Source organism: Manis javanica, chromosome 3, assembly GCF_040802235.1.
Source record: "Manis javanica isolate MJ-LG chromosome 3, MJ_LKY, whole genome shotgun sequence".
NCBI lineage: Eukaryota > Metazoa > Chordata > Mammalia > Pholidota > Manidae > Manis > Manis javanica.
This window is the reverse complement of record NC_133158.1, coordinates 171,873,650-171,896,018: the sequence shown is the minus strand read 5'-3', so window position 1 is coordinate 171,896,018 and position 22,369 is coordinate 171,873,650. Positions and strand designations below refer to the sequence as shown.

Sequence of the window (22,369 nt, the reverse complement as noted above, 5' to 3'; positions counted from 1 at the left end):
GTATCCATGATAGCTGAATTCTGTGGGTTAGGAAAAATAAGTCATACATCCACATATATATATTATATATGCAACATATGTATCTTTGATTACATATATTATATATAAATTGTACTTTACAAACAAATTTCTTTCTATATACACACACACACATTGATATATTAAATGCAACAGTTGACAGAAATATTATGATAGGCTTAAAAGGTCAGACAGCTGCATGCTGGAAAACAAGTATCAGGGCTTGCTTCCTGGTGGGCTAAGAGTCTTTGAAGAGAAACAACCACTGAACTCATGTTAAAGAGGTTCATATAACATTGAGAACACACAGTTTTGAAGGCCATCTTTTTTTTTTAAAGGAAATGTAGGGAGAAAGGAAAAAGTTATGATAAGGAAACCACAGCAACAATACGAACATGTGAATCAACATTCAAGTTCAATTCCCCTATCTGACTATTAGAACATCTATATTCAAAATATACTATCAAACTGTTTTCTTTTAAGGAAAGGAAGTCTCAAAGCAGTCATCTCTGTCCCAGCCACTGTCTAGGAACAGAGCCTGGGGAAGCAGCCGACTGGAGGTCTGACCTGCCGGCCGAGCTGGACACGGCATGGGCTGTGGAGGCCGCCGGCGGACCCCCGGCGCGGGAGGTGGATGCCACGTCCATCTGCTGGACCACAGCAGGGCTGCAGTGCCGAGGGAGGACGTCGTGATGTCTGCTTTGGCAATCCCAATGTTTTAAGATCGCAGGAGGTTTAGAAAGTGACAGCTCCAGACCTCGAGGCTTCGCACACAAACATGTTCCTCGTGGGCACCAGGAGATGGCGCTTTGAGGCAATGAAGCTGAATCCCAATGAACACTGGATCCTCGAAGAACAGCAGGCGTTCTAAAGCTGCATGGCTGGATCCAGACCTCAACTCCCTCCAGAGAAAGGCATGAGTGTTTAATGCAGACATGGGTAATGGAGAGGATGTGCGTAATGGCGAGCATTTTTTGCCAGAGAAAGGCAGTCCTGTTGTGGGGACAGTGGGAGCCCCCTGCCATGTGGTGTCCCAGTAGGGGGACATGGCCTTGGGGCACCTGATATCCTCCGTGGGCTCCTGGGGGGCTATGTGCGCCCCTCCTGCCCGCCGTCCATAACTTGGGTGGAATTACATTCGGCAGCCAGGGGTGCCCTGGTGAGGCTGCGGCGCTCTCGGCTGCCCGGGAGATGAGATGCCCAAATATATATTTGTATATTTATAACTTAGAGACAAAGGTGGGGGACCACAGAGTGGGCGCTGCTGCAGTTAGATCTCTGATACCCGATCGTTTCCCACAAACAGTGTTTCCTGGCAGAAGGGGTTAACAAGGACCATCCCCGTGTCTCTGTAGTCGCCATTGGCTGGGGAGCAGGGCTCTGAGAGCTGGTCCTGGGGGAGAGAGGGGAGGTAGTGTGAGCTGGGGGGTTCACGAGGCGGCCATTCTTAAAGAAGCCACACACACGGGAGCACTTATTGCCGCACAGGATTCCTGGGTGAATGTTCCGTCGCCCTTCCCGCCAGTGCTGAGGAGCAGAGCCCTCTGGGATCTTCTTCAGATTTCACAGCAGCTACTGAAAAAGACCTCCTGCTTCCTGAGTCATTCCCGCCTTAGGTTGCCAGAGATGGTATTGTCCTCCTTGTAAAAGCCCAGGAGGGCTCACTGTCACACACAGCGTGTGGCTCACTGTACAAGCAGGCAGAACCTGGTCCACTTGGGACTCAGACCCTCCTTCCTGCCTCTTACTCACAGACCTCTGGGAAACCTGGCTGCTTGTCCTCCCCGAACACACCCTACCCTTGTGCACCTCTTCCCTCTCCGGCCATCCACCTGTCAGAGTTTTCAAGGGCTCATTTCTCCCCCTCCCAAATCCTCCCAGAGCTTGGTCAGCATTATTGCCCCATTTCTTATAGCACTAGATGTGCTGAAGTGAACAAATTAGACTCTCAAGTGATTGCACAATAGGTGGTAAGTGAAAAACTGGTCTATCTACAGTGCCCCAGGCATGGAAAAGCTTAAAAATGGGCAAAACACTAACCAGGTCATCTGAACAGCTTTGGCCTCAGCTATCAAGGCCTGGAAGCATTTGTGAGCCATTAAATGGCTGCACTCAGACTCAGGCCCAGGTATTAACTTGGGGGAAAAGAAAGTCAGCTTGTTCTACTTCAGAACAACTGCAGTCTAGAAGCTGCCGGCTGTTCCAGGGCAAAGAGTCAGCAGTAGGCCTGGCAACCCTGGCTTAAGCCAGACTTGTTCAGACGTGTTCACTTTAAGAAGCCACAGTGAATTTTCTGAAGTTTATTTCTAAGTAAAACATATAATATTTGAGAGTACATATTGCTATACAGATAATGAGAGAACGGAAGAAAGGCAGTTTGTTGGTAAAATGTATTTTTAGGAGACAAAAATTTCCTTCAGGGTCTGGAATTGTTTGATGCCCACCCAAGGAGTGGACATGGGGCCAGTCCCCTGAGCGAGGAGAATCTGGGGGTGTCAGCGAGGCGACAGAAGCGCCCCTTCTCCCTGGGGCTCCAGATTGGGCTGCGGAGGAGAGTTTTGGAGATCTGGCTGGTCTATGGGAATTTTCACAAAGCAAGTGTTCACCAGAGGTGAGCCCCACGGGGACTTCTCACTGCGTAAAAAAGAGCAAGTTATTTGGGGAATAACTAAGGGGAGAAAGAAGAAGAAAAGGGGGAAGAGAGCAGGAAGAGCACAAACAGAAAAGTTCCTAAGCCCCTTTTGGGCACCGTTTTGCCCATACAGCCCGGATTTGTATTTTGCTGCTTTTAGTAAACCAAAGGGAGCAGGCCACGGAGGGGAGCTCCACTGGGAGCCCCCAGAGGTGGCCACTGTGGGCGGGTGGTGAGCGCAGCCTGGGGACCTGCATGGGACGGAATGTGTCCTGTGACCCTCACTGGGTGGCATGCAGTACATGCCTGGGCCAGGGGGTGGGAGCAGATTACAACATTACTCTGAATAAAGCAGGGTGAGGGGAGCTGGCTTCCAGGAAGGGAAGCTGATAAATGGCACCCTGAGGCCAACTGAGCTCTGGGTTGCTGGTTGCACTGCAGCCCCCTGGTCCTGGGAGCACGGCTGCTTGGGGCTGCCCCTTTCTGCAGCCTCCGGCCTCTGTCCCGCGGTGGGCCTGGTGCTCTGGGCGGCAGAGATTCCTGGGATGCTCTACAAGCAGGGACCTTTCTATAGTGTGCTCACAAGCACTGTCCTTTGGCTTTGGCTTTATTTACCAGTTTGCAAAGAGAATATGAGAAATTTAGAATTTGGGGACTGGCTGTCCATACTCAAAGTGTGGCCAGTCCCTTTGCTAAGTTACCATGTTCTCACTCATGGTAACAGTTTTCAGGGACACTTACTGTGAAAATGTGCATGGACTGTGATAAAAGTCAACACCTTTATGAAGTTTGTCCCTCTGTTTGTCCTTCAGTTAAAATTTTTTATTACATAGCCATGCATATTGACTTTGGGTTGGGTGATGGGTAAATTGAGAACAAAACTTGTGGTTCCTTCATGTGATACATATTTACGAGTACCCGCCATGCGCTGGACACTGTTCTAGGAACTGGGGTAGAGAAGTGAGCAGAATAAACATGGCTCCTGCCCTCAGGCAGCTTATGACCTAGCAGGGGACAGGACAACAGGGAGAGGACCGTGCAATGCCAGGGGCTGAGATGTGCTCTGAAGAAAAACAAAGCAGTGAAGGGGATAGAGACCAATGGGGGTGGGGATGGGCTTTAATGTGTATGGAGCAGTCAGGGAAGGCCTCCTTGAAGAGGTGTCATTGGAATAGAGACCTGGAGGCAGCCAGGAGAAGAGCATCCCAGATAAGCACAAGGGCAAAGCGCTAAGTGTAGATGAGCTCCCTATGTCGGAGGAAGAACAAAAGGCCAGTATGTCTGGAGTGCGTGAACCACGTATGGCAGGAGGTTGGGGAGGTGGGCAGGGCCTGCCCTGGAAAGCACGGTAGAAGGAATCTGGATTTCGTTCGAAGTGTGAAGAGGAGCCCTTGGAAGGTCGGGGCCACAGCTGACATGAGATCCTGCTCGCAAAGGTCGTCTGGCTGTGCAGGCGACAGACTGCGGGCGGGAAGGCGGCTGTGGGGAGTCCCGTTTCAGAAGCTCCTGTAGCAGTCTGTGATGTGAGGGACGACAGCGGCTTGGACAGGGGAGGCCACAGTGCAGGGGGCAAGGGGTGCTTGTCTGCAGGCAGAGCACGTGGGATCTGCTGGCAGACGGGGTGTGGGGTGTGGGGTGTGAGCGGGGAGGAGGTACCGGCAGCGCCATCCGCATGAGAGATGTCAGGCGAGCTTGTGGTGTGGGCAGGGAGGGTGAGGCCAAGAATTGGGCCTTGGGTTGAACGTAGGATGCCCCTCAGGCAGGCGCGGTAGTGGCTCGGTCTGAGCCTGGAGCCACGGGATGATGCCAAGGCCGGAGACAGAGGCTGGCAATCACCCTGCAGAGCCGGTATTTAGAGTCACGGAAGGAAGCAGCAGGAGACAGAAACAGTGGGGGGTCTGGCCTGGGCGCTCCAGGGATTAGAGGTCAGGCGAAGGACAGGGACCCCGCGATGGGGGCTGAGGGGTGGCTGTGGGAGGTGGGGGAGAAGAGATCAGGGAGGGGCCCCGGGAGTCGGCAAGGACCACTGAGGAGGAGACGAAGGGCACTGGCCCGTGGTCTGGCCCCCGGGCAGGATGAGTGCTCAGAATTTGCCCCTGGCCTTGGCAACATGGCAGCAATTGTGATTCTAGAGGCAGGGGCGGTAAACGAGGATCAGAGCAGCCGCTGCGTGACTACAGCTCTGATAGGTGCCTGGTGGAAACGCATAAGGAGCCGAGGCCATGAGACAGGAGGGTGACCCCGGCCTGGCAGGCCAGGGAAGGGCCCCCTTGGGGGGAGTGACGGCCAAATGGGGCCTGAATGCCGGGCAGGAGGCACCAAACTGAAGCCGGGCTAGGGAGGCACAGAGACATCCCAGGAGATGGGTGGCCAGCACTCAGCCTGCAGTGGGACATAACTGGGTGCCGCACAGGAAGGAAAGGGAATCCAGTGTGGCTGGAGCTCAGCAAACGGAAGCACACAAGCGCTGCTCGGTGAGGTAAGGCTGGGGAGCTGGCTGGTGCCAGGCCCACCTCGCAGGCCTGGAAAAGGCTTGAACTCTAACCTAAGAGCGATGGGGAGCTGCTGAAGGGTTTTGAGCATGGGAGTGCTGTGATCTCACCCGTGTGTATAAAAGCTCAGCCCGGCCGCTGTGGGGGGATCTGCAGGGGCTGAGGGGCTCTGCCTCCCAGGCTCACACATCTCAGCTCCTCTAAGCCACCCTCCCTTCCCTTCCAACTGTTCACTGACCACGCATAGACAGGCTTCACCAGGCCCTCAACACAACCTTTCTAAATCTAGGTCACACAAAGCTCACAATTTTCAACAACTTTCCATTAACCAAGACGAACACACAAACTCCATTCAACCCCATTCCAGGCCATCTGAATCTGTCTACCTTTCCTGCTGTACCCAGGCCTCTGCCCCACCTTTTATGTGAGAATGCAGAGGGCACGACTCTGCAGTCAGAGATACCTGGGTTCAAGGCCCAGCTCTCTCCCTGGCCTGCCAGGGGTTTTGAGCAAACACTTCCTGACCCAATATATTCTCTTCCCCCACGATGCGCCACGTCCAGCACACCCCCCAGCCTTTACGCAGGTGGTTCCTTCCTTGGCTGGAATGTGTGCTGACATCCGCTTAGGGCCCAGCACCCCCACTGTGAAGGCTGTCCTCGCTAGGTCCCCACAGCAATGTGTAACTCTGCCTTGTATCTCCCCTGGTTTGTTTTTGAATCAGGCTCCCCCAGTTTTTGAATGATGTTTAGAGTTTGTAGATCTTGGAATCTAGGCTCCTTGGGAGAAGCTCTCACTTTCACAGTCCCCAGAGAGCATGCCCCAAAACTGAACCTGCTCCCAGAAACCAAAGTCCCAAGAACAGCGCTTCCCAGACTCTCGCCTATGCGGAAAGCACTGGGAATTCTTGCTTACATGCAGCCCCTGACCCAGGAGGGCTGGGGTGGGCCGGCCTTCCTCAGGCCCTGCTGCTGGGCGTGGGCTGTGCACGGAGGGGCCCGGAGCCTCAGAAATGAGCAGATGCTCCTGGCTCTCTCTAGAACTGGCACTTCCCCCGCACTTCCAGGGGCGCCCCTTGCTTTGGGCCCTTTACCTCAGAGGTTTCAAGGGACTGGATGTCCCTGGGCAACTCCACAGCATGCTTGCTGAAGTAGTCCATGGTGATGGCCTTGTTCCAGTAGCTCAGGCTGTTCTCCGGGTTGGCCGTCTTCTTCTTCCTCCTCAGGCAGCACACTGTCAGCAAGACGGCTGTGGGGAGAGTCCAGTCAGGGGGCGGGAGGGCAAGCACGCGGCCAGCACTGCCAAGAGACACCTGCCAGTGTCCGGGGGGGGCTGTGATGGCCACACACTCGGCCACTCACCCCTTCATTAATCTGCTCGTTTGTCCGTTCAACAAGTATGTATATATATATGCAATGCCTTCTCTGTGCCAGGTGCTGGGGAGGTGGGGAGGGAGAAAAGACGGGGCTGCCCTGTTTTCATAGTGTGCATGAAGGGTGCAGGGGGGGCTCAGACTAAATGTAAGTAATAAAAAAAGTGAATAAACAAGGTTAATCCAGATAGCCATACCTTTATATTCCAAAGAAAATAAAACAGGCAAGTGAGAGAGACAAGGGAGGGGAGCTGGAGGGGAGGCTGCCTGGAGTCATCATGAGAGGCTTCCCCGAGGAGGTGGGCTTAGAGCTGAGAACAGACTGTGCGGAAGGAGCTGGCCGTGTGCAGAAGGGGGCAGGGCGCTCCAGGTCGACAGAACAGCGCGTGCACAGGCCCTCAGGTGGGGACAAGCTTGCTGTGTGTGAGCGAAGAGCAGCACGGCTGCAGTGGAGCATGGGGAGCACGGCCGGCCGGAGATGAGGCCGGAGCGATGCGCAGAGGAGGGATTGTCCTCTGAGCTGTACTGCAGTCCCAGACTTTTCCTTCCCAGTCATCCTTCCTGCCCCGCACCCTCCCCCGCGGTCAGGCCTGCACTGCAGCCTGAGGCTCCCCTGCAGACTCCCTTCCTTTACACTTCATGGGTGTTTGGCCATCAGTCAATCTCTTGCAGGCCTGATCCCATCTCGGGACCTGCCTCTCGAAGGCCCCACACTACCACAGGGGACACCAGTCCTATTTGCACAGGTCAGGAACCATTGAGCCTACGGCGAGGGGCTTGTCCATGCCCCACGACAGTGAGCGGGAGGGCTGGGCCGCTGTCCCGTGTGCCGGATTCCAGAACACACGCCATCTGCCACAGGCGTCCCCTCCAGAGGCTCACGCAGGTTGCAAGTCAGGGAAGTTAGGGAGCACGGGAGCCTCGGGTGGGACTGGGCCTGAAGGAGCTCACGGAGGTGCTGGCCGGGGGGCACGGCAAAGAGCTGTGAGGGATGCGAGTGTGGGTCCAGCTGGGTGCCATCCCTGGGCTCCCTGCCCTGAGGCTGCGCCCCCAGCTCCCCCTCCAGGTGTTCATAAGTCCCAAGGAGACAAGCCTTGTGCTCACACTTCCTCCTCGTCCCAGCTTCCCTCTACTCTTTTCACTGGAAAGAGTAATTCTGACCCAGGTTTTCTCATATGACTATGAAGTCATTTGGGCCTGTGAGTAAGACGCACATACATACATTCAGATTTGACTAACATTCACAAAACAACTAAAAGAGCCTAGAACTGTGTGGGCACAAGGGTGTGTTAGCTTTCTGAATGTTGGGCTGAATGGCAAGCACTGAACGTCTGGAGGGAAGACAGATAGTTCTGGGGTACGCGTGCGCCCTCACACACCCAGGGCCAGGGAGAGGTGCTGCTCTGCTTGGGGCAGGCTCAGTGTGGGCTGCTGATGAACAATACCTGCAGCTACCTTTGTTTCTGTTTCTCACCTTCCACAGGCCCCCGTCTTTTTCAGACAGGCTGGCTGAGGACTCCCAAGAATGGATGTGGCACGTGCAGGGCAGACCAGGGAGCCTCGTGGAGCCTGACCTCCTGACGAAAACCCAGGGCGCTGACAGTGGTGAGCGAGGACCAATTCAATGCCAGGTCCCAGCAGCAGGAGGCGGTGGGCTCCGTGTGTCCTGAGGGTGGCAGCAGAGACCAGCTCAGGAGCCACATGGCTCCCCTGCCCCAGCTGAACATGGCCTGGCTCCAATCAATTTTGGTTCTCAGCACATCTGAAACTGCTCTCTGGCAGGGCTCGGGAGACAAAGTGTTTCTAGTCCTGGCACACAGACATGCTTCGGGCTGCTCGGTAGGGCTTGGTGCCTGGAAGGGCAGGGGAACTGATGACACCCCTTCTTGGGCGGGCCTGAGCATTGCTGTGATCACCCCCTGCTTGCCCCAGAAGCAGGGGACTTACCACCTGCTCAGCACCTCTGGCCACCTGAAGTCTGGCCAGAGAAAAGCACAGCCAGGGCTGGGCTGAAAAGCCAGACATGAGGAAATGTATGCATGCACTTTGCTACCAACCTAGACCGCCCTAACATATCAGGCAAACTGGCAAAGGAGGAGACCCTTGCTTGAGAGCTGCAGAGTGAGCTGTAGGGTACGTGCAGGTGTCGGGAATGTTGGAAGCAAGGGCCCTTTAGGCCTGGAAGGGGTCTGCTCGCCTGATGAGGAGATGGGGTTGGGCTAGGAAGACAGCCTGGTGATTTGCTCATCTGTGCTTTGAAAGGGCACAGCGTCCTGAAGCTGGACGAGTATTCTTTTATCTTAAAGTCTTTCCCATGAGGGCCTTCCCAGGGTTAATGATGGTCCCACAGGAGTCAGGGCCATGACTAAGGTCAAGAAACTGCACATGGAAGTGGCAAGGGAGGAGACGGGAAGACTGGTGAGTGAAAGCTGAGGGGAGCCTCCCGCGTGGATGGTGGGAAGGCAAGACAGATGCCAAAGGAGGTGTGGCGTCTGCAGCTCCACGGGGCTACAAGATTCCACTTTGAACAAAGGTTCGTGTATTCCTTTACAAAGTAATGTGTCCTACCTTGCCGCCTGAAGGCTCCTCCCAGCATGCCCGAAGCATTCTCCAGGTGCAGTTCCAAGCTGTGTCCTTGCCTCTGTCTGGGCTCACACTATTAGGCATGGTTTACACAGCCCATGGGTATTCTGGCTTTGCAGTAGGATCTGATCTCATTTCAAACTCATACCTGGCAAAAAGGCTGGAGAAGTCTTTTCAGAATTGCAAAACCCAGGCGGATGTGGCCTGTGGGGGCAAAGGCTAGATGTCTGTGCTGCCCAGCTCAGGGAAAGGGGGCGTCCCTGGCAGGAAGAGGGCTCTGGAGCTGGAGAGGGAGCCACGTCACACACCTCAGTTCCCTGGTGCTTGGCATGGTGCCTGGCCACAAAGGGCACAAGCAAACTACTGTGTTGAGTCAGACAAAGAGCCACCAGACCCGGGCTGACGTGTGCGATCAGGACTCTGGTGTGACTACTTCACCTGGCGGCTTACTCCCCACCTGTAAGGTGCGTTCCTTGTGCACTGCGTTTGCTTGTTTGTATTTTTATTGTATTTTTCTGGCCAGTCTGATTTAAGGATGGAATGATTAAAAAAAAAATGGGAACTCACTTTGTAAACTAGAGCCTCTAGACACACGTCAAGACTGGAAAATTAGAAAGCTGTCTGTAATGCGGTTGCTTCTCAAATAGGACCGTTATTAATAATTTACTGACTAATACTGCTACATTTTCTTATCATTCTCCTGTTTTAGAAGTGGGCAGTTTTAAGAATACATGTGTATTTCTATAAGAGTCAATAAAGCCACTTACTGAAAGAATGAAATTATGCAACCTGCAAACACTTCCACTTTTCTTGCATTGGGTCCGAGAGCAGAGGCAGGCTGCCCACTTCTGACATGGGAAGTTTGCTTATCAACTAGAAGGAGAAAACTGGGAGAGGTGGCTCCTGGACAGAATCCAGAATCTAGACTTAGAAAGATCTTGCTGGAGTACGACGCCAAGCAGAAATTGTGTTCCTGTTAAAGCATACTCCTCCTACGCGATCTCGTTCAAATGACCCAGGGCTTGAGGAAAGCCCGGGAGACCTGGCTTAAAAGCCTTCTCCGTGGAAAGCTTCTGGAGCTCATTGCTTTTGACATCAGGGTGAGCCCGTGGTGGGACACGACAGCCAGTATAACCAACAGAGCTGACGCCAGCGTGGGCTGCACGCATGTGACCACAGCGTCCAGAACAAAGGAACCACCACCCGCTCGCCTCTGCCCTGGCCGGGCATGCGCAATGCTCTGCTCCCTTCTGGGGAAGCTGGGGTGACATGAAGGCCACCCAGAGGGGCAGGCGCAGTGTGGGGCAGGGCCAGTGAAGTGTGGCCCTTTGAAGAGACTTGAAGGAACAGTGGGTAGCTTGGAAAGAGAAGATCACCCTTGAGAGCTGTTCCACACGTTTCTGGGGTTGGTAGATGGACTGTCTCTGTGTGGTGCCAGAGGGCGTGACTTAGGACCATAGAGGACATGACAAGGAGGAAAATTTCAGGTCCCCAAGGGAACTGGGTGACAACGTCTTATGGGGGGCCAAGGGAGAATGGGCTGTCCAGTGATGGAGGGGTGCAGGAGGGTCTCACCCCTGGCGGGGCTCCGGGGGGTGCCAGATGCTAACTCCATTTGGTGGGGTGGGCTGACACTAGGAAGGAGCCCCTTGAGGTTATCAGAGAAACTCTAAGGATCTAGGATCAAGTACGTGGGGAGAACGTAAAGGAAGCCCTAAGGTTCTGAGCGACCACAGCAGATTCTTTATGGAGATGTCAGGGAGGAGGCCTCCTGACTCCTCATTAAAGGAGTGACAGGCAGCAGCTGGGGGTGGTGGCCTAGGGACAGCTCTTCTCCACCAGCACCCGTGGAAGCCACACGGGACGGCGGGCCTGCACCGCCTGCAGCTCACACACCTATGGGCAGATAAAACCCGGTGGGGGGGGGGGGTCGGGACAGAACAGCTGAATCCACACGTGACTCTTAAGCTCAATTTAGCTACAAGAACGGCTTTTGCCAAGGCTGACAGAACTTCTGGCAAAACCTTTGTCTCCTCCTCGTTCTTTGGGAGAAGAGAGAGAGAAGGAGAGGAAAGACAGTGAGGAAGATGGGTGTGTAGGCGGAGAGGCATGTGAGGGGCTCTGTTACTGGGAGGCTAGAAATTTGGAAGCGCTGCCTTTCACCGGTGGTGTCTTGGTGCCATGTCACTGCAGGCTTTAGATGGCTGCCCTGGTGGGGGAGGGTGGCAGGAAGGTGTCATGATAGGAGTTCTGGGTCAGAAGACAGGGATGTGGGCGCTCATCCTGGCCTGGCCTCTTCCTGTCTCTGGGGTCCTGGGTGAGCCATGTCACCTCTACAGCTTGGTGTTCCCTTCTGCACAATACAGAGTTGTCCTACCTGTGGGGCCCCCTAGCTCCGGGAACTGTGTCTGTCTGGTCGGGGGCATCTGAGCCATGGACGGCACAGCCAAGGCCTAGGGGTAGGGCTAAGCCCTGCTTCTGAATTGCCACTTCGTTGCCTGGGATTCTGGGAAGATGTGCAGCCCGCTGGGTGAGAAATGCCCAACTCCAGGACAAAGGAATTCTGGGGAGGGACACGCTGATGTGGGAGAAGGAGAGAAAGAGGGAGGGAGGCATGGGGAGGGTGAGACACTTACAGCAGGAGGAGATGGGCACACTGATGGCCAGGACCACCCAGGCGATGTCCATCGTGCTCAGGCAGATGGTGGCCCTGTGCTGCGGCTTGTCCCCTTCGGCCACATGGGAGATGTTCCCTGCTGTCCCAGGCTTCCAGGTGCCAGCAGGGACCAGGCGGTTGAGGAAGTTTCCTGTGGCTGTGGACACCACTGTGGAGAGGGGACTGGATACCCTGTTGGTCATGGTGGGGGTGGCCATAGCCTCCCCCTTGGCTGGTTAACAGTGCTTTCTGAGACCCCAGGGGGAAGGGCTGGGGTATGTGGGGTTGAGGAAGTTCCCTGAGGAAGCCCCTCGGAAGGGGCTGAAACACTGGCACCAAAGGCAGCCAGGGGGGGCCCCGTGGCGCCTGGAAAGACCCCAGAGCTGGCAGATGGAGGTCTGCTGGTGTCAAGAGTGACATTAAGCCAGGAGTCACTGTGGCTGGGGCCATCTTGCAGGTCACCGCGGGGGTGCTGAGAAGGCACTGGGGCAGGTTGTGGGTTGGCAGGGGCACCTGAGGCTGCTGTGGCATCCAGCTCCCCTTGTTGGCTGGCGAAGGGGGGTCCGTCCGTCCCCCTGGTCTGCTCCGCTAAGGCCTGGCGTGTCCTCTGTGGGCACCAGGGTGGTGGAGGGAGGTGCCCACGAGGTCCTGCTGAGTGCCGTGGCTGCAGCCACTGTCTGGGGCTCTGGCGAGGAGGCGTAATCCCAGAGTGGATTCCTGGGGGTGAGGGTGGAGGGGTCGGGCTCCACGGACCCTGTGAAGTTGCCTTTGTAGATCTGAAAGATTTTCCCCACGGGCCGTTTCTGCCCCAGTTGTGTGGAGCTCTGATTTCGCCCCCGCTGGCCTTCCTTCCTCCCAGAGTGGCCACTGGGTACAGGCAGGACAGAGCGAGATGGTCCGCTGGCCCCCTTTCGGGAAGAGCCGGGGGGCCGAGGCGGCCTGCGTGTGGTAGCCCGGGTGGGCGTTGTGGTGGTGCGGCTCGTGGCTCCTGCGGGCTTTGTCACCAGGACAGGGGGCACAGCCTCCCCTGGGGGACGGCTCTCTGAGCGGGAGGATGTGGGTGCCAAGGAGGCAGGAAGTGGCCCTGTGGTCAGGGGGCCTTCAGAACGGGGGGCGGCTGCTGTCGCCAGGATAGCGGAGACGCTGTGTGTGGGAGGGCGTCCGTCTGGCTGGGGGGTTACTGCCGTGGGGGCCGCTGCCCGGGAGGCGGATCCATTGGGCTGGGAGCTCGGTGTCCCCGCCGAGGTGGGGGCGGCCGCCGCAGATGAGTGTCTGGAAGAGCCGAGAGGTGCTGTGGCCATGGTGCCCGGGGTGGTGCCTGAGGGGGGGACCTGAGGAGGTTTTCTGGGAGATGATTCCGGGGCGGCAAATACCAGAGCTTCGGTCAGTGCCAAGGTCAGGAGGAAGCCTGAGAGGGAGACAGAGAGGAGCGCTGAAATGCCTGAGGCGCGGCACAGAGCCGGGATGTCCCTTGCCTTGAAACTGCAAAGCTCCGGGGACTCAAAGGACACGACAGGGGCATCCCTGAGGCCCACACGGCCTCCTCGGCCCTCACCAGACTCAGGGTCTGGGGGTCCCACCTGGCGCTGCTGGGGAGAGACCCCTGCCCCGAGGCAGCCAGAGCCAGCTAAGCCGGCCAGGCCCACCCTCTCCCAAGGGTTCGGGAACCCTGGCAGTGCCTGCCCAAGGGCAGCTCCCCGGAACAGGCTGGGGCTGGGCCTGGGAGGAAAGCTCGCAGCCCCTGGGCACCTGCTGTCCCCCTGCAGCCAGGGGGTGCTCAAGGCCAGCTGGATCTCAGGGAAGCTGGCAGCTCTGTGTGCACCCCCCCTGAGCCAAATGAGACAGGCTTAGGTGGGCAGAGCTGACCAGCTCCCAGGCCCTTCTGCATCTTCCACTTACGAACTAGACACAGGTACAAACGGACAGCCTCTGTCCATTCAGGCCCACTCACCAAATGATTAAGGAGGGTCTACCCTCTCCCCAACCCTGGAGAACACAAACACTCCCAGGGCAGCCTCGGGCCTGGGTGAGCTGGCACAGACCCACAACAATATTAAAACAAGGCAGAGATGTCCCAGTGCTACTGGAGAGGGACAGGCAGCAGGGGACAGGGCTCCAGAGGGGGACCAGACCGGTGCCCAGAGGCACTTAGCGCAGAGCCTGGAAGAGAAGATGGGCTCCACAATGCCAGCTGGCTTCATGACGGTTGTCAGTGGGGACTGCTTTTCCCACGGTGCCCACAGGGCTGAACTTTGTGGAAAATCACTGGGGAGGCCCCAGCCTTTTGAGGAGGCGGAGCCCTTTTATGCATGAGAAGAAAAGCACGGATTTTGCATGATGGTCAGTTGTGTATGTTTTGGTTCACCAAGAAAATGCACAAGGACAAAAACCTATACATTTAAAAATACTTCCAAATATGTGTTAATCGCAACAGCATGTGCCTATTTCTAAAAATAATACCTCATATAAATGTGAGATGTAGGATCTTTTCAGATTATAGACTAGAAGCCTGGCCACCCCTGTTTAACACATGGGCTGGGAGGAGCTGGTTTCCACTGCAAAGGATGGCCTGACAGACCTCTCAGGCCTGACTCTGACCTCTGAACTCCTCCTTGTTCATATGAATCCTGTCTTGGTCACTCGCATGCCCTCCCTTCAGCCCTGCTAACTGCCCAGACAATAGTAGCGACCTGTCTCTACCTGCTAACTCTCTGGGCGCCTCCTTCCCTGACCAGATTCCAAAGCAGGGCCCCTGACAGTGATTCCGAAGTGTCTGGGGCAGTCAGTGAAGCTGCTCACAGGGAAGGCAGGGGCCCTGCTGAGCTTCTGGAAGCAGACTGTATCCTGGAATGCGTTTGAAACAAGGCTGCAGATCACCATGTCCAAAGTAAGTATGGGGTGGGGTCCTGGAGCGGCCCATCCCCCTCATGCGGCACTTGTAAACCAGAGGGTGGAGGCAGCCTGGGGGACAGTAGATGGAACAGAGACGGCAGAACCCATGATCCCTGGGACAAACTATTTGCCGTAAGCAACCTATTTTTCTAATCTTTCATTTGTGATCCAGATCATACATCAACAGGGTGCTCTGTTTATTCAAGTCAAACCTGTTTACTGAGCACCTGCTTGGCCCAGTCTTTCACGCTTGGTTTAAATCATTGCAACCATTTTGGTGGGGTAAGAAACTGAAGCTCAGAGAGATTAAATAACATGTTCAAAGGCCCACAGGAGCAGAAATATAAAACCTGAGCTGTATCCAAAATATGCTTTTCCTCATCAACCACCATCAGTAATGCAGAAGGAAGAAGAGGAGGGGACGCTGCATCCCCAGAGCAGACAATGTGCCGCTGTGCTCCACGGGTTCAGGCGTTATTCCAAGCCCTCTCCCGCAATTTACCACCACAGGGACAATCTCTTCCTAGGGCTGGTGGTCGTGACCTCTGATATTTTGAGGGACATCCTCTAACAAGCCTCTGTTTGGCTCACAAATGCATTGGTTCAGTACCGGTGCTGTTATAGGCTGAATTGTGTTCCCCCCAAATCTGTATGTTGAAGCCCTAGCCCCCTGCCCCTCAGAATGTGACTGTATTTGAGACAGAGCCTTTAAAGAGGTGATTAAGTTAAAATGAGGCCATTAGGGTGGGCCCTAATCCAACAGGACTGCTGTCTTTATAAGAAGAGGAGATCAGGACACGCGGAGAGACCCCAGGGGCGCCTGTGCACAGAGGGAAGCTGCAGGACAGCCGGAAGTCGACCGTCTGCAAGCCAAGCAGAGAGGCCTCAGGAGAAACCAGTCTTGCCAGTACCTTCATCTTGGCCTTCCAGCCTCCAGAGCTGTGAGAGAATAACCTTCTGTTCTTTCCTCCCCAGTCTGTGGTACTTTGTCATGGCAGCCTGGGCTCAGACCAGGGTCTTAACATTAGAGATTCTCCCAGGGAATCGAGAGGCAGGAACTAAAGCCTGTGCAGGTAGTCTATTCTGGGAAGTAATCTGAGTGCACAGCCATGGGGTCTGAGATGAGTGGAACAGGGAAAATCAGTTAGAGGGCAGGTTATGAGCTGATCAGAGTGGGCAACTGAAACTCGCTGTGGACCTCTGAAGAGTAGAGCAGACCGCACCTCACCTTGTCGGTGTGAGAAGAGCATTTACTGACCAGCAGCCCCGCCCGCTATGCGTGTGCCCAGCTGGTGGCTGCTGTGACAGCTGGAGTTAAAATTCAGGGCCCAGAGGATTCCTGGGATGGAGCACCAGATGCGCCCGATACAATCAGAGATCAGAGACCAAGGCCACAGCATTGAGGGTGGCACACAGCCTTTAGAGAGACCGCGACTGGCCCCAGCAGCAGGCCAGGGGGTGGGAGAAGGGCTTGTTTCAGAAGAGCTTTTGTAGCTCCAAAGCAGAGGGCTCAGGCATCCTGGTCTTTAAAATACTTAGGGAAAGGAAGTCTCCTGACTTCCTGCTATTAGCAGCCAGGGGCTAACGTCCTCCCAGCTCGCTAACGTGTGACCGCAAGCCTTGCTGTAGGACGTAGAGTGTCTGCCTCTACCAGGGCTGCCTTTCTTTTCTCTGGAAAGCCTCCCCCAAAGTTATTTTTTCCTCTGGAAGGACTTTTAAAGCACCTCTCAGCCCTTTCTTCTTTGGACTTCTGAGTAAACCTTTGGTACAATGATTGGATCCTGCGGGCAAAGGGTTTTCACCTGGAGGAAGACATTTAGCCGCCACCGTGAGAGGGCTCTCCAGGTAAGTCAATCCAATGCCCTCATTTCACGTGAGGGGTAATGGAAGGGGTGACGTGACTTGGCTGAGAACACACAGCTAGTTGAGGACATAGCCAGGACTACACCATTATTTCAAAACAACTTTTCATTTGTATCATCAAAACTGCTACAGCATTGCACTGCCAACCCCTTCAACCTGTCACCTTCACTGTAGCAATCAGACAAGGGTTACCTGTCCTCCTTGGCACAAAAGGTTAATTCAGTCCCTTGAATGCAAGGGACACACACTGTCACAATAACTGTGCAAGCAGGCCTTCAACCTGGGATCCCCTAACAGATGCAAATTTTCATTCAAGACCCTTTGTCCTGCTGGCCTGTTCACTCCCCTCCCCACAATCTGGGGCTACTGCTTCTTTGCATCTCATTTGCATAGATCTGCATAATGGCCTCTGGAGGCTCTAATTCCAAATATGTAAGAGAGACTAAAACTAAAATTAAGCTTGACATGCTTTAAATGTGGAACTTATTTTTAGTGTGTTGGAATAAGGACAAGTGTTGGGGTTGAAAACCCACAGATTGCTGGGTGTCCAGATGTCACAGGGAGGCCTCCTCCTCCCTAGATTCCAATGCCTGCATGAGCCCAGAACCCAAGGGAGGGAAAGACCCTCCTCCTGGTTATTTGGTTCTGTGGGTAAGTGGGGTTCCTATGGCCAGGATCCTCACTGAAGGTAGACAACCTGATGATGTAACTGGCCTTTTGCCAGGCTACCACTTCCACACCTTTAGGCAATAAGCTATTATTGCCCTGTATAGAGAGGTCGGCCCAGTGCTCTGGGCGGAGGCAGACACACTAGTGCTTGGCCTACCACCAGGGGAACAAGCCAGGTAATAAACCCTTTCACCTCCAAAGAAACGTTCTACCGTCATTTCTTTGGTCACACCGAATCCATAGCAATCTTGCAGGGGGCTGAAACACACTGGCAAGACAATTGGCAAAGTCGGTAGGATTCATTGTTGACCAAGGAAAAAGACAGGCTGCCCTTATGGGAGGGGTGCTTCAGCGGGTTGCCCCTGTGAATGGGGAGAGTGGATTGCCCCCCAATGGGTATGTGGTCTGAGGTGGCTTGCCTCATGGAGGGCTGGGCCCCACCCCAGGACTGGAGGCAAGTGGAGGTGATATGTGAGTAAGTAGGGGTGGCCCTTGGTAAAGTAAGTAGGTCTTTTGAGAGAGAGTGCCTGTGAGGCAGTGGGGACTGTGGGTTGGCTGCTTCTCACAGTATTAAAAAGTCTACAGAAGAGAAGGACATGTTCCTCAAAAAGACTCAAGAAATGGCAGCACGAGAATGCGAGCTGCAAACTTTTGTTGATTCCCTGAAGAAGGAAATGGCACTGATGTGAGAGGAGGCAGCACAAGAATGCTGGCAATGAGGTGCCATTGAAGAGGTAAAAGATTCGTTACAGAAGGAGACGGCAGCACTGCCAGGTGTTCTGAAGGAGAAAAAGGCTATCAAGGAAAAAGACCAACTCCTAAGGGAAGCACAGGTGGAGGTGGCACAAGAACACCAGCTACAAAGCATTGAGGTGAAGGTAAGAGAGCTGCTGAAGACTGAGGTAGCATTGCTGTGAGGCACAGTAGAAAAGGTAAAGGTTGTAGCAGAGGAGGCACCCGGGGGAGGAGATAGAAAGGTGCCATCAGCCCCAGAAATGGAGGAGCTGGGGAAGGATGAAGGGGTGGTGCCGGAGGCACAGACCCCTCTTGTATTGAAAGCACACCCAGTGGTTGTAAAGAAAATAAGGACTCAGCAGCGGAGAGCTCTCCACGTAGAGGAGCAGCCCCCTCCCCTGGTCGTGGAGCACTCTATGCTCCACCCCTATACTCAGGCTGAGCTGGTGAATTTGGGCTTCCGGTTTAGGCAGAAGCCCTCAGAGTCAATATCAGCTTGGCTCCTGCATCTGTGGGACTTAGGGGTGGATGGAATTGTTCTGTCAGGATCAGAGATGGGAAAGCTGCCTTCCCTGACAGTAAAGCCCGCCTTGAGGCAGTGATTACAAAATGCACATCAGACTGGGAGACACTCCCTCCTCAATTGGCTTATGGCTGCACTTTGTGCTGCGTGGCCCAATCAGGGTGATCTGCCATCCTCTCCTGTTAGATGGCAGATGTATGCTGAGCTCCAACAGGTGTTATGAGAGCTAGGCATAAGAAATGCCCTCTTTAGTCCAGAGAATTATGGTCCAGATGAAGAGATTTTCACTACTGGGATGAGAAATATTGTGCTTTAAATGGCTCCCACATCCCTCTTTGGGTCTCTACTGGCCATTCTTCCCCCTCAGTTAGGGCATCCCATAAGCGAGGTAACACATACAGTAGCAGATTTAGGAGAGGCTGAAGCAATGAGAACACGGAAAGAAATAAGGTCTTCTATTCACAAGAAGAATTTAACAGGCTCCATAAAGGTTACGAGGACCCAGATGTGGGGTGATTTAATATGGGCAGGGGCAGATGTAAGGAAATTAGATGGGAAGTCAAATAGGATCTTACTAGAGCTATGACAACAACTGAAACCAGAGCAGCTGTTCCAGCCATTAAGACCAAAGAGGCAGAGGTCAGAGACAGGCCCACGAGTCCGGCCTGTGTGTTTACAAGACTTCCTGCTGGACAGCGAGCCAACCACACCTGAGCCCACACAGGAAGATGACTGGGGAACATGGTTTGACTGACAGGAAAGTCGAGGTATCTGCCTTGAGAGACCATGGGGATACCGGAGGCCACATGTTGAAATAGCTATTCATTGGTTCTCAGTGAACAAACAATGTGTCCTGGCTCTGGTGAACACAGGGGCTGAACATTCACTGATTCATGGTAACCCTGAGTGGTTCCCCGGGACCCCCACTATCATAGGTGGATTTGGGGGTAAGGCTATCAGAGTGAAAAAAGCCCAAATCCCTTTGGAAATAGGTCATCTACCCCCAAAAGAGTATACTGTGTATATATCTCCAATCCCTGAGTATATTTTGGGTATTGATATCCTGCCGGGTCTATGGCTGCAGACCACTGCAGGTGAGTTCAGACTGAGAGTACCTGTGGTGAAGGCAGTTCTGAGGGGACATGCTAGGTACCCACCCATAGCTTTGCCTGTGCCTCGGTGGGTGACTAATACCAAACAATACAAACTACCTGGAGGGCATAAAGAGATTGAAGAAATTCTCCAGGAGCTGGAAATGGTGGGTGTTATAAAGCCCACTCATAGTCCTGTCAATTCCCCAGTGTGGGCAGTAAAAAAGCCAGATGGCTCCTGGCATATGACTGGATTACAGAGAACTGAATAAAGTCATACCCCCTATGCTGCTGTCCCCTCTATTGCAGGCTTGATGGATCCCCTCAGTCATGAACTAGGAACATACCATTGTGTGGTAGACCTTGCTAATGCCTTCTTTTCCATTGACATTGAGCAGGAAAGTTAGGAACAGTTTGCCTTTACATGGGGGGGACGGCAATAGGCTTTCACCATTCTTCCACAGGGATACCTCCACAGCCCCACCATCTGTCGTGGATTTGTAGCCCAGAACTTGGTTACATGGGGGAAACCACCAATGGTGTGGCTGTACCATTATATCGATGATGTCATGCTCACGTCCATTTCTCTTTCAGATCTAGAAGGTGCAGTATCTAGACTGCTGCAACATCTACAGGAGAAAGGATGGGCTGTGAACAGTACCAAGGTTCAGGGACGTGGTTTGGCAAATTCTTGGGGGTCATCTGGTTGGGTAAGACCAAAGTTATACCAGAAGCAGTTATAGATAAAGTCCAGGCCTTTCCTACCCCCACAACTGTAACATTACTGCAGGAGTTTCTGGGTCTTCTAGGCTACTGGAGAGTGTTTATACTGCACTTGGCATAAATTCTGAAGCACTTATACTGGTTGGTATGAAAGGGCATCAGGTGGAAGCAGGATGAGACATGTGCATCTGCCTTTACTCCAGCAAAATGGGCAGTCAAGGCCGTGCAGGCCTTGAGTGTGACAGACCCATCAAGGCCCTGTGAGCTGGATATTCATGTGACTGAAGACAGTTATGGCTGGGGACCCTGGCAGCGGCTTGAACAAACTTGCAAACCTACTGGATTCTGATCACAGCTCTGGAAAGGGGCAGAGGTATGATACACTTTGAAAGAAAAACAACTGGCTGCCGTGTATCATGCCTTGTTGGCTACAGAACCCATCATTGGAATGGCCCCAGTAAAGGGGCCACCTATCCTATCTTGAGGTGGGTATGAGACTGGACCCAAAAGCCAAGGAGTGGTGTGGCACAAATGCCCACACTGGCCAAGTGAGGTGACACATATAGCAGCGGAGTGCCCTCTCTAGTAGCCCCTTGAGTGAAGAACTCTAACACTTATTGGGGCCAGTGACATATACTAGTGAAAAGCAGGAAGAACTTGCTTTGAACCATTAGTAGCAGAAAGTTCCTATCAGGAGGGAAGAGTCCCTATACCCAAAGATGCATGGTACACAGATGGCTCCAGTCTTGGGCAGCCCTCAAAATGGAGGACCATAGCTTTCCATCCTAAGACTGAGATAATATGGATGGAAGATGGTGGAGGGAAGAGCAGCCAGTGGGCAGCGTTGTGGGCCATGTGGCTTATGATCAGCCAGGAGCCCTCCCCTTTAGTTGTCTGCACTGACAGCTGGGCTGTATCGGGACTTGACACTGTGGCTACCAACCTGGTACCATGCCAACTGGCTGGTTGGTCACAGACCCCTTTAGGGGCAAGAATTGTGGCAAGACTTATGGACCTGGGGTCAGACTAAAATAATTACAGTCTGCTATGTGACAGGTCATTCACCACTGGCATCCCCAGAAAATGATGAAGCAGATAAATTGGCCCAGATACGTTGGTTAGAAGGAAAGCCTGCCTTTGATGTAGCCCAATGGTTACATCAGCGTTTGTTGCATGTGGGGAAAAAGACAGTGTGGGTTGCAGCCCGTCAGTGGGGCTTGCCTTTGACCTTTGAAGAAGTTAGTAGTGCCCGGCAGGAGTGTGTCCTGTGCTCCAAAAGGGACTTACACTGAGTTCCACAGCAACATGGGACAATAGCTAAGGGGCCTATACCCCTCGTCAGGTGGCAGATAGACTATATTGGGCCTCTACCTGTTTCAGAAGGATATCAGTACACGATGACTTGTGTGGACACAGCTACTGGACTTCTGGTTGCTTCTCCTACCCGTTGTGCAGACCAGCAGGTGACCAAAAGAGGCCTGGAGCATCTCTTTGATGCTGATGGCCGACAAAAGGGAATTGAGTGTGACCAGGGCACCCATTTTACTGGACAAACACTGCAAGAATGGGTGCGACAGCTGGGAATCAAATGGAAGTTTCATGTGCCATACAATCCTACTGCAGCAGGCATGATAGGGAGGCACAATAGCTTGTTAAAATCCAGACTAAAGTCAGATACCAATAGTCTGAGGGTATGGTCAGTCCACCTATGGACCATGCTATGGCGTTTGAATGAGAGACCCTGAAACGGAGCCCTGAGCCCCACAGACATGTTAACACATATGGCTGCCTTCCTTATACAACTGCAAGTACAAACCAAGAAAGAATCACTGAAACCGAGGTTTAGCCCCCAGTTAATATCTTGTTGCCAGCACCAACTGCAATGAACCTGAGAGACTCCATTGAGTGCACGTGGCCTTAGACCCTTTGACACATGGACCAACGATGGCTGGCTCTCCTGGCACCTTGGGGACAAGGCCTGGAAGCTGGCCTCCTGTGTGTTCTGGAATAACAGCAGAGTGGCCATCAAAGATCATAGTAGTATATCCTGAATGGTCAGAAGGTAAGAGTATCTTACCAGGGAGTTTTGTTTTATCATTATGGCCAGTGCATGCACCTCC

The 22,369-nt window shown here is 53.7% G+C and overlaps 1 protein-coding gene across 1 annotated transcript in view; it reads right to left on the bottom strand.

Moving 5' to 3' along the window:
* The window catches only part of LOC140848513 (transmembrane protein 108-like), a 31,756-nt gene continuing 9,387 nt past the window's right edge, over window positions 1–22,369 (bottom strand). The window contains 5 exon segments of the mRNA XM_073232410.1: window positions 1–1,411; window positions 6,236–6,390; window positions 11,734–11,988; window positions 11,991–12,312; window positions 12,314–13,161. Of these exon segments, the coding sequence (XP_073088511.1) occupies window positions 1,289–1,411; window positions 6,236–6,390; window positions 11,734–11,988; window positions 11,991–12,312; window positions 12,314–13,161 (1,703 nt within the window). The 3' untranslated portion in view covers window positions 1–1,288.